We start from the raw sequence: 12420 nt of genomic DNA, 5'->3' as shown, positions 1-12420 counted from the left end.
TTTTCAATGTTAGAAACCAGAGTTTATAAAGTACCACATCCAAGGCTTTCAGCCTGGAATAAGGTTGGTGCCCAATGGCAGCTGGGAGCTGCAGCTACTATCTGGTTAAATACTCCCCACACGAGAGGAATCTTCCACACAGAAGAAAAATAACCATCAGAAGGCCAGATTGGTAGAATCAAGGAGATATACCTGCAAGTTTTCAATTTCTTCTTTGTGCTCCCTCTTCAGATGTAAGATAGCAGCCTGGTATTCTGGAAGATCACAAGAGAAGTCAGTTACAAAGGAGCACAAAATTAGTCAGAAAATTCAAGCATGCATCACCTGAATCCCAGCCAGCAGCCACCCTCCAACCAAAGACGTCACATCACGTATGCACAGGAAAGAGAGCTGTTAGATATCGTGTCCAGATATGGCCAGGATGGGGGTAAAACGGGATTCCTTCCCTTCAATGCAGGCTGGATCATGGAAAATGCCAAATTAAGCAGCCAGGGCAGGGTTAAAGGGTGAAGAGGCATGTGAGCGCCAGATAAAGAATGGGTCAGGTGATTGTCTTCAAGGAGCTGAAAGTTCATGCCCCATGGAGAACAACACAGATGTGTTAAGGGAGGTTATAAAAGAAACTTCTATCTGAGATCACAAAACTCTATTTTTAACTCTGTTTTAAAAAAGAAAACAGAGAGAGAAAGAACAAGAAACCAATGAATTCAGGCCGTTTGTAGTCTCTTGATCGACCAAGAAAGCCAAGACTATTTGTCATTTGAAAGAGAGTTCTTAGAAGAACTGAGGCTGAGAGTGGGACAAAAATAAACTTTTAATCCACTTTCCATCTAAATGATATTTATCCCAAAAATATGACCCCAGTGTACACAGGAGCTGCAGCCAGATATTAAAACCACCATCCTACTGGCTGAGCTGGAAGCACAGGAGACAACTCCACTTTCAGGAGAACAGCTAACATTCATGCTATGCGTGCTGTACACAGAAACATTCACACTGTAGAGATCTACAAAGCAAAATGCTGTGACCATGCACTTTTGTGGGCCAAACCAGCTCTTTACAAATGTGTTCATGGTTACAAGTCCATACAGCAAGAGACAGACTATTCTTCTAATTTGGTATCATGATTTAGGCAGGAAAGCTGGGGTTCCAATTTGAACATGGATGAGGAAAGTCCGAAGTAAAGCCCCACCAAGAGAGGAGCTTGGCTCTTGAGGGTGATGGTTAGCCACACTGCAGCCCCGTGAGGACTGTGCTCCAGTGGCAATGCTGTGCTCTCTATCTAGACCACACCAAAGATCAAATCACTTGTTGCTATCCCCAACAATCACTGCTATAATCTGGGCCACCACCATATTTCTAGTACCCTACATCCTCCTTCCTAGAGGATGCGTTTTTTCTCTTCATACTGTGTCTCCTCACGACAGTCTGAGCGATCTGTTGAAGATGTGAACCAAACCGTACCTCACTCCTGGCTTTTCACAGAACTTGGAATGAAGACTGCTATCTGTAGGGGCTAGGGAGGCGGCTCCATATCTAAAGTGCTTTCAGCACAAACATGAAAACTTGAGTTCAGATACTCAGTACCCAAAAAAAGCTTTCTATGACAGCATGCATCTGTAACTGAGGAGTTGGGCCAGAGCAAGGTGACAGGTGGAATTCAACACTCACTAGCCAGTCTGGCTGAAATGGGTTAGGTTCAATGAGAAGCCCTGTCCCCAAAAAAACGTGGTTAAGATCAATTGAAGAATCACCAGACATCTTGTGCCTTTACCCCTACCACACAATTATGGGCTAGAGTGCACAGGTGCAAACACATACACACACACACACACACACACACACACACACACACACACACACACACATACACACAAAGGACTGAAGCCCAAAGGCTTTTTGTGATCTGTTTCCTCTCATCTCTTGTTACTCCTTCTACCAGCCCATTACATTCCAGGCACACTGGCTTCTTGCCACCTCTCAAATTTGTCAAATGCTTTCCTAATGGACTTTGAGGTAGAGTCCCAACCTATGTGACAATAAATATACAAACCCCAGTCAGCCCAACTTTTATGAAGCAGTCAAAGGTAACGAGTTAATTCCATCTTCTTGAAAAGGTGTGAGGCCTGTTGGGAAAGCACATACCTTCCTCTGAACAGACATCACATAGGCCATCTTGTAAATTTATTCATTTTATATAAAATGTGTCAGTAAGGGTGTGACATATAGAATTATGACTAACTTACTAACAAATTGACAAAAGAGGTCACTGAAAAACTAACACCCAGCAACATGATCTGTTTCCTCCTTAAGTAAATATTTTGGCTAAGCGTACCACTGGTACCGGTGGGAGGAAAGCACACCCTTATGCCATTAAGAGTAATAGAAGGAAATGTAGCCTTTATTAATGGGATATTCAGTTTTGGTCTTCAGAAGGTAAGAGAACAGAATACACAGTTCCTCATAGGATTGGCAAGATGGCCCAGTGGATATAGGAGCTTGTCACTAAGTCTGACAACCTAAACTTGACCTCCAGAGCCTAGATAGTCAAAGGAAAGAACTGACTTCTGCAAGTTGTCTTCTGACCTCCACATATGTACTGAGACATGTGTATGCGCACACACACACACACACACACACACACACACACACACACACACACATACACACACCTTAAATGTAATAAACTATTTTAAGGAAAGGTCCCCAAATAATCCTGGAGAAAAGCTAGGTTGGTTTCCCGTGTGCCTTATGGGAAGCAATCCTCTCTGCACTGCAGTTTTGATTAGAAAGCATCTTAGAGTAGCTTGGGTGCATATCCTCAGGGAGGATAGTGAGGCAGAGATGTCAAGTAAAAGACCAAGGTTATTGGCACTAGTTAGAAGAGAACTTAATCCTGGTATTTTGTGGATGAGATTTTGTTCACATAGACAGAGGAACAGAGATTTTTAAATATAATTATTTGAAAGTGACAAATCCCTCTTCAGTCACCAGACCCTGAATGAAAGCTAAGATATTAATGAAAATATTTTATATTTTGCACCAAAAAAGAAGCTTAAGATGTCTTTTTTCCTTTTTTAAAAAGAACATCCTACATGAAAGATAGATAACACAGAATCTCCTTGGTGGAAGAATCCAACATTCTGGGAAAAAGATATACAAGAACTTCAACCACAAAGTTCCTTCTAACTAAGCACTTAATCAAACTCATGGCTTCCCTTAGTGGCTTCTTGACCTGCTCACTGTAATGAAACATCTTTTCTGCCAAGTGTCTCCAACTTGCCAAAGGCAGAATCAGAAACAACTTGACTAATACTGAAGGTACAGGTCTACCATTGCTGTTGTCTATGGCTGACGATACAAGTTGTCTCAGTAAATATGAAACTGATCTTGTTCTTTGATAGTGTTGGTCTCAGGAACAGGTCTAAGCACATACTGCAGACTTCCAAGAAGACCCTATCATATCAGCCCACGCGGCCAAGGAGGAAACTGAGATGTTCAGGTTGAACAACTTTCCCAAAGCTACAAGCAATAAATGCCAATGACAATATCAGCCCCAGAGAACCCTGTCATTTACCCTGGAGACTGTTTACTTGGTATGGCTCTTGTTCCTTTGGTTGGGTAAACATGAAGTACATACAAAAATCAGAATCCCTAGAAACTTCAAGGTTGCTAGCTTTGTCCAAACACCAGACTCACTAAAAGTTGTTAAAAGAAACATTATGCCAGAGTTTATCAAGAACACTGGCTGCCCTTTCAGGTTAGATTCACAGAACCAATATGGTGGTTCTCAACCATTTGTAACTCCAGTTCTAGGAAATTCCATGTGCTTATCTGGCCTCTGCATGCACCAAGCATGCACGTGGTACAAATACATACACAGGGAAAAAAACCACCTGTGTACCACAACAAAATGTTTAAAGTATAAAAATCTAATTAATTAATTAAAAAGGAGATCTTATCTATTTTTAATCCCAAAGTTTAAGGGAAAGGGGGGTCAACTTAAAAAGTATAAGTGCTAATGTCTAGCAATATCATGGATTGAGGTTAGGCTCTGTCCATTTTCTCCAGACTTCCAGGCCAATAGTCACAGTTTATTGTTAAATCTGATTTTAATTACCCTCTTTCTCTCTCACTGTCTTAGTTAGGGTTACTACTGCTGTGATGAAACACCATGACCAAAACTCAAGTTGGGGAGGAAAGGATTTATTTGGCTTACACAGCCATCATTGAAGGAAGTCAGGACAGGAACTCAAGCAGGGCTGGAACCCAGAGACAGGAGCTGATGCAGGTGCTGTGGATGGGAGCTGATTATTGGCTTTCTTCCCCTGGCTTGTTCAGCCTGCTTTCTTATAGAACTCAGGACCACCAGCCCAGGGATGGCACCATCCACAATGAGCTGGGCCTTCCCCCATTGATAAAATGCCTTACAGCTGAATCTCATGGAGGCATTGCCTCAACAGAGGATCCTTCTCCTCTGAGACTCTAGCTTGTGTCAACTTGACACATAAAACCAGCCAGCACACACACACACACACACACACACACACACACACACACTAGTTTTCTCCCACTCTCCCCTCCTCTCTTCCTTTCCCCTTCCCACCCCCCACATTAACAAATCAGAAATTTTCTGATTGCCTCACTATTGAGAGTCACTGCTGCATTTCTGTCTGGGGGTTCTGGCTCACTCCACTTATCTTCCTTTTGGCCTTTCCCACTGCCTCCCATTTTCACATTTTAAAATTCATCCTTCAGTCTTCAAGGGCAAGGGTCCTTCCTCTGAGTCTCACTTGGAGAATATTCGATTGGTGCTTCCAAAGCTAAGTATATGCCACCTGCACTATTTAGACTTGCACGTCCTTATTCCCATGATGTAACTGCTTACTGACACGGAGACTGGAGGATGCTACAGAAAGAGGCTAAGTGTCATTCATGGTAAACAGGGAAAGTATGGGTGCCACTGCTTTAAGGCAAGATTCATTTAATTTAAGAAAATAAAAGGAGAATAAGAAATGAGTGAAAATAATAGTAAAGCTATTACAGATACGTGTCGAAGACAAGGAAGCCGAGAACATAAGGAATGGGAGGCGAGGCTATTCCTTCACAGAACACAAATTCAAATTTACCCAACCATGAGTGGATGCAGAAAAATATTCTCCAATGAGCTGAAGAGCAGATGAAAATGTTCGGTCATATAAAGCAAACACAAGCCATTTACTCCAAAACTCAAAAATAAAATCAAATTTGAACTCCTATATTTAACATACTTAGGCAGCCAGGGCTGAGTCTGCCATGCCTCCAAAAGCTAACTATGTGGCCTGGGGAAGAAAGAGCTACCTTTGTACCCGCCAGAAACAGTGGGGAAGGAATCAGAGCCAGCAGGGTGGTGCTGGGGGGTGGGGAGAGGGCTGCTAGCAGGCTACTAAAGGTATGATGCAGGTTCTGCTTGATGGATGGGTGGAGTTTTTATTTGTTTGTTTGTTTTATAGAGGGCTGTAGTAAATAGCCCTGGCTGACTTGGAACTTGCTATGTAGACTAGGCTAGACTTGAGTTCACATAATCCACCTGCCTCTGCCTCTTTAGTATTCAGATTAAAGGCATACAGGCATTCACCACAATGCCCAGCAAGGCATTTGTTGGAGTATTTGACAGCAAGTGTGCATGCGTGTCTATGCGTGCAGCATGCATGTGTGGTAAATCCAGTGCCTGTGGATGCTAGATTCCAATTCCCTGGAGCTGGAGTTTCGAGCAGGTGTAAGTGGCTCAAATGTGGGTGCTGAGAGCTGGACTCTGGTCCTCTGGAAGAGTTGTAGATACTCTTAATTACTGAGTCATCTCTCCAGCTCCCTGCCTGACACTTTTGATATTTTGGCTGCTGAAAAACTTGGAAGTTTGCTTCTTTCCCATCTTCCCACGTAAGAGCCACTGGGTAAGAAAGTCTTTAAACCTGGCAAGAGTCAGACCACACAAATTACAGCCCATGAGTGGGAACCCTCACCCCATTCATGCCTTCAAATGCCAGGAAATCCTAAACCACCCCCTTCTCTTGCTCTTTTTCAAGTCATTTTCAAAACAGCCTTGGAAACTTGACCTGTTTGTCCTGGAAATCTCAGGATTTTTGCAAACAAAACAAAACACCCCCCAACACTAAAAAACAAAAGAAACAACCTTTTCCCATATGTTTGTGCATGTGCAGCATGCACAAGGTCTTAGCATCTGAATTAGGTTAGGGGTCAAAGATCCATATTGTCTCTTCAGAAAGGATAGAGGTAAGACCAGTTGATTATCATCTTATATGTGTACAGAAAGGATACTAATTTCTGCACCTAAACAACACAGCACTGGACAACAGATGGGAGAAATACAATAATTCAAGAATTATAATTGTCAATATCTAACCTTGTCCAAGAACACTTGCGATTTCTTTAGGCAGAAACATAAGAATTACCAGCATCAAAGGGTGAGGAGAAACCTCAACTCTCTATGCCCATTGTCATAGTCTGACTGCTTAGGGAAGCCCATTTATATCTTAAAATACTAATTCCCCCAGAGTTTAGAATTCCAGGAACCCAAGTGCAACAAAATTTACCTCCTTCCTACCCTTCTAGACACACTCTAAGAACAAAATGTAAAGACAACTGAAAGTACTTGATTCTGTCACTAGATGGCAGACACAATACTACACATTGGAACTACCTACCAAGTACTTCTGCTACTCCTGAAGGTGGGGTGGAAGGATGAGGGAACCAAGGGGTGAGGGTGGGGAATTGAGCCAAAGCTGAGAAACAACTTTTGTCATTCAAAAAGCTAGAATGGATATGGTGACTACTTGAGAGGAAACAGAACAAGCTCAGGGTTTTTCTAACCACACCTACAAAAAGGTAAGCATGTCTAGGTGATCTAGGCTAGCATTTGACATCAGCACTGACATCTCATGTAACAGGAGTAATAAAAACCCAGAGACTGACATTGGGGTTCAAGCTTCAAGCTAAAGATCAGAAATGCAAAGCAGCCAGCCACTAGCTCTTACCTCTATCTACCTCAGCTCAGACCAAAGGGGCGATCCTCAGACTGCTCCCAACTTCACTGCTCCTCAGACTCACCCAGACTGCTATGCTCTCCTCAGCATGGCTAGAGACTAATTCTTCTAGACTGATTTTCCTTCTTCCTTTTATAGCTCTCAAATCCTGGGATTAAAGGTGAGTGATCCCAAGTGCTGAGATCACCTTTGTGTAAGCTGTTTCTCTTTAGGACTGGATTAATTTCGTGTAGCTCAGTGTGGCTTTGAACTAACAGAGATTTATCTGCTTGTCTCTTGAGTCCTGGGATTAAAGGTGTATACCACCACTAACTGGCTCTATGGCTAACTAATATGGCTTCTGGGATTAAAGGTGTATACCACCACTAACTGGCTCTATGGCTAACTAATATGGCTTCTGGGATTAAAGGTGTGTATCACCATTGCCTGGCTTAATGGCTTATGGCTAGCTCTGTTTTTTGTACCCTCAGTCGAGCTTTAATAAATCATAAATAATACATTACCACAAACTCAAATATAATGCAAGAGAGTTACTTCACAGGTGAGTAGCTAATAGAACATCCTAGACAGCGGTACAATGAAGCAACCATGTAGTGTCAGGTGTCAAGGACCTCTGGCTCTGAGCTTGCTAGGACCTGGTTCCAGAGGAGGGCAGGACAGTTACTACAGTCATCAGGGCTGAGTACTCCTATAGGTCTTGTATAGGCCAGGTGAACTGAGTGCAAAATATACGATTCCTTAAATCATTCTACAGATAGGAACCTTTAAGTCAAAGCTCTAATCTGCAACATGAAGAAACATAACAATCAAGGCTGACAACAAGATCAACAACAATAATACTATATCACCCAATATAAATTTAAATATAAAACACACTGAAAATCCTTCACCCAATATAAATTTATATGTAAAACACACTGAAAATGTTTCATTATTTTCAGAGTCCTTACCAAGTCTAAAATAAGAGCAATGGTTGTTAACAAAAATGACACTAAAACACTATTAAAATAAGGACAAGGAAACAGCAGTAAGTGACTACAAAGATTTGAAATGCTAAAATTAAACACAGGAATAGAAATGAAAACCTCAAGAGCTTTGACATAAACTGTAGTCCAAGTGCATGTCTGAGTTAAAAAATGCTGAATAATTATTTCAGTATGCTATAAGAAAAGGAAATTAAGAAGAATCGCAGGTCTAGGGAGGGACTCCACAGATAAAAAGCACTTGTGCAGCATGAAGATATGAATTCAAATACCCAACATTCATACAAAATGATACAAACAAGCAAAAACCTAGGCATGCTCACCCCACCTGTACTGCAGCCCTGTGGGGTGAGACAGGAGGTTCACAAAGGGTTGCTGGCTGCCAGCGTAGCTCCCAGGTTGTGAAAATCCCTGTCTCAAGGAAACAAAGTTAAGAGGCATCTGGCAGGACACTTGCGATCATAATTAAGAAGCTTTGTCATTGATATAGAGATAACAATATAATATATGAGGTGTGTATATATTCAAAGGGAGTTCAGAGAGCAACTTATACAGTAGATTTTCCCCTTATGGGTCCCAGGGATCGACCTAAGGTCCTCAGTTTGTTGGCAAGTGGTTTTACCCACTGAGCCATCTTGTTAAATATTACTTGCATTTATCAAGAACGTCAGCACATTTCACACATAATGGTAAAACTTGACGCAAGTATGCTGTAGGATAATCCTTTTTCAATGCTGTGAATATGTTTTATTCCCATTGGCTAATAAAGAAGCTAATTTTGCCTATAACAAGGCAGGATAAAGCCAGGTGGGAAAGCCAAACTGAAAATACAGGGAGATAGAAGGATAGATCTAGAGAAATGCCAGTCAGCCGCCAGAGCAACAAGATGTACCAGACTACATGTAAAGCCATCAGCCATGTGGCAATACATAGATTAATAGAAACAGGTTAATTTAAAAGTAGGAGCTAGTTAGGAATAAGCCTGAGTAATAGGTCAAACAGTTTTTAATTAATATTAAGCTTCTAGGCAGTCGGGAAATGAAAGTGCAACCTCCATTTACACTAATCCATTGATGTAAGATTAATGTACAGATTTCTACAGGATATTGAGTTATATACTACTAAGGACAGATGGAATGACATCAATAAATCATGTGTTGAACCTAAAATAATAGAATGCTTCATTAGGGAAGTATCTGCTATTCTTTTGTTAACTATAAGTGATGTGTCTGCCATTATACTTTCTAAATCTTTGTGTTTACTTCCATAGATTACTGTGGCTCTCTACCAAGTTCCTGGAGGAAAACTTCGTACTTTTAGTGTGGGAAGTGGTTACTGAATAATAACCAGTCAAGCTCCCAAGAATAACTGACCCTTGCTTTGGCACAGTGTCCCAGTTCCCAATCATATGTGGCAAAAACAACAACAACAAAAAACATGCATTCATGTATTTACATCACTCCCTCTCCAGAGATCAGGGAACTTTGTAAAGAGAAAGGGGTTGAAAGAATATAAGAACTAAGGAAGGGGTGTGGGGTTATATAATTATTTCTTCCCAGATAAAACATTCCCTTCTGAAGAAAAGAAGTAAATTCTTAAGACTCAAGAATTAAAGGAAACTTACAAGTCTCAGAATGAATCATATTAAGATTAAGGAAGTTCCTGAAACTCATGGGGTTCACAAGAACCCTCAATAGTAATGTATGTTAAATAAGCAATTTCTGAGGAGACTCTCTAATTCAGGAACTAGTCTCCAGGTTTTATAGGGAGCTCCAGGAATGGAGCTTTTGTGAGTTATTGACCAATATGCTGGCTAGTTTTTATGTCAACTTGACACAAGATAGAATCATTCTTAGATGAGGGAATTTCCATTGGGGGAAAAAAGACGCCCCCATTAGATTAGACTATAGACAAGCCTGTGGGGCATTTTCTTGATCAATAATTGACATTGAAGGGTCTAAGCCCACTGTGGGTAATACATCTTCCACATAAAAAAGTAGACTCAGTAAGCCATGGAGAGCAAACCAGTAAGTTCCAACCCTAAGTTCCTGCCCTGACTTTCCTTCAGCTATAAGCTGAAATAAATGCTTTCCTCCCCCAAGTTGTTTTTGGTAACAGTGTTTATCACAGCAACAGAAACCAAATTAAAATACTTAGACTGCGGTAGGCTTTGCACGATACAGCTGTGTTTGTGTCATCCAGGCTCTTATAAGTAACCCAGACAAACCCAGTGGTTCACTAAGAGTAAAGTAAGAATGCCCATCTTCATAATCACTCACATTTCTCTGTATTACATTAGAGATTTGAAACACAGGAGTAAAAAATGGAGATGAACATTTTTCAAGGGAGATGAAACTGATTTTTTAGATTTTTTATTTAAATTAGAAAAACAAGGTTGCTTCACATATCAATCCCAGCTCCCTCTCCCTCCCCTCATTTCTCCCCCTACCCCCCCATCTCCCACCCAATTCCCATTCCGTTCTCCAGGGAGGGTAAGGCCCTCCATGTGAGATATCCAGAGTTTGTCATTTCATTCAGGGCAGGGCCTAGGCCCTCCTACAAGAGTCCAGGCTGAAAGAGCATCCCTCATTGTGTGAAGGGCACCCAAAGTCCATTTGTATGCCAGGGATAAATACTGATCTACTACCCAGGGCCACATAGATTGCCTAGACCTCCTCACTGACACCCACATTCAGAAGGTCTGGATCAGTCCCATGCTGGCCTCCCAGCCACCAGTCTGGGATCCAAGAGCTCCCCCCTTGTTCAGGTCAGCAGAAACTAATATTTTTATAGTTGTTAAAAATATATATTGGGATAACATTTATGTACAGCTTGGAAGACCCATGCTCTCTGGCATCTAGGAATACATAAATAGGTAGATCGTGAATGGCGCTCCAGTGAGTTCCGCAAGGTGATGACCACACAAGAAATGCTAGAATCATTCACCGTCCCTAGAGAAAGCAGCAAAGAAATCAGATATAGGGTTTAGAAAAAGGGGCTTCAATACTAGCTTAATAAACCTCAGAAATTTGAAGAAAGATTTAGCAATATACAGATATTATTCTATCATTCCTTTATATCATTTTGAAATTATTTGTGATTCTTTTCTGTAAGCAATAATGGATGTGTTCAAAATTAATGTGTGTGTATATACACATGTATATTCTATAAGAGACTAAATATAGCAGACTAGTCAATGAGAAACTGTTGAAACTAAAATAGAATGAAATTACACAGTACTAGAAGATGACTGTGTTTTTCTTGTGGCATAGATCAGTAGGAGCTGACTAGATTCAAACTTTTGAAGAAACTGCCTGTTTTTCTACTTGTACTTTTGATTCAGTCCCTGAAAGCCCTTTATTTAAGACTGACAAAATGAACCTCAGAAGAGAGATTTGAAGGGCACTCTCTGGAGAGGCAAGTGAAAGTCAGCCAAATCTAACTGTAATGAGAGTGGAATTTTCTCTTAAATCAGGCCAGGCAAGTACCCAGGAGGCCAGGCTACCTGCCCAGGTTTCTAAGGGAGACAAGACACTTGTGCCTTTCACATGGTGGAAAAGTACCCTAAATATAACATGTTGCAGCTGCTCCTTGGATTGTTGCCTGTTGCTGTAAGGTTTAACTGGCATCATCTCTACCACTCAGAATTGAAGAACTCTGTGTGTGTGTGTGTGTGTGAGAGAGAGAGAGAGAGAGAGAGAGAGAGAGAGAGAGAGAGAGAGAGAGAGAGAGAGAGAGAGAGAGATTTGGCCATGTTATTTTCAAGCCTACATCTCTCATTTATAACATCAATGATGAGAAAACCTCTAAAACAAATGGAAAAAAATCAGCCAACATGATAATTTAGGGTACAAAATGAAGCTGTGGCCTCTCTGCAGGAGGACCCAGCCACAAACAAATGTATAAATGCTCTGGCCCTCTTCTCCACTGCTATGCCCAAAGTTTTGCCAGATATGTAAACAAAAACAGGGGATGTTCAGTTGTGCTCAGAATGTGGACTTATAGCAGTAACAGATGAAATCATGGAATATGTCACATACAATTACACATACACGTACACATACACATACAATTGCTTGTGTATGAAGTTCATAATTTGTCTAGCAACCCTTTGATTTCCAAGGATTCTTATTGGAAAACACATGCAGCAAGCCAGCAATTTGTAGAAACTCAGGACAATGCATGCAAACAGGTAGGGATTGTCAACTAGATTCTTTTGGATAGCCAGAAATCACCATTTCTACATATCTTACATGCCTTTTAAAAAGAATCTTGATAGTGTTGTTCCTTGTGGTCACTTTTTAGGATTTTTTTTTTGGTCTGAGTAATAGGCTCTTTCTAAGATAACAGATTTCCTTATCATTGGTTCAGTGAGAATTTTCTAGTTTTCCAAG

General features: G+C 41.1%; 1 protein-coding gene across 5 annotated transcripts in view; it reads right to left on the bottom strand.

The window, feature by feature from the left end:
* The window catches only part of Fmn1 (formin 1), a 361689-nt gene that overhangs the window by 216524 nt on the left and 132745 nt on the right, over positions 1 to 12420 (bottom strand). For all 5 annotated transcript variants that reach the window (XM_021231093.2, XM_021231095.2, XM_040746011.1 and 2 more), the window contains one exon: positions 193 to 254. In XM_021231093.2, coding sequence (XP_021086752.1) covers positions 193 to 254 — 62 coding nt within the window. The remainder of the gene's footprint in view (positions 1 to 192; positions 255 to 12420) is intronic.

Source organism: Mesocricetus auratus, unplaced genomic scaffold (genome assembly GCF_017639785.1).
Source record: "Mesocricetus auratus isolate SY011 unplaced genomic scaffold, BCM_Maur_2.0 Super-Scaffold_100004, whole genome shotgun sequence".
In the NCBI taxonomy this organism is placed as follows: Eukaryota; Metazoa; Chordata; class Mammalia; order Rodentia; family Cricetidae; genus Mesocricetus; species Mesocricetus auratus.
Note: the sequence above shows the minus strand (reverse complement) of the source record. Positions and strands in the feature narration are given on the sequence as shown.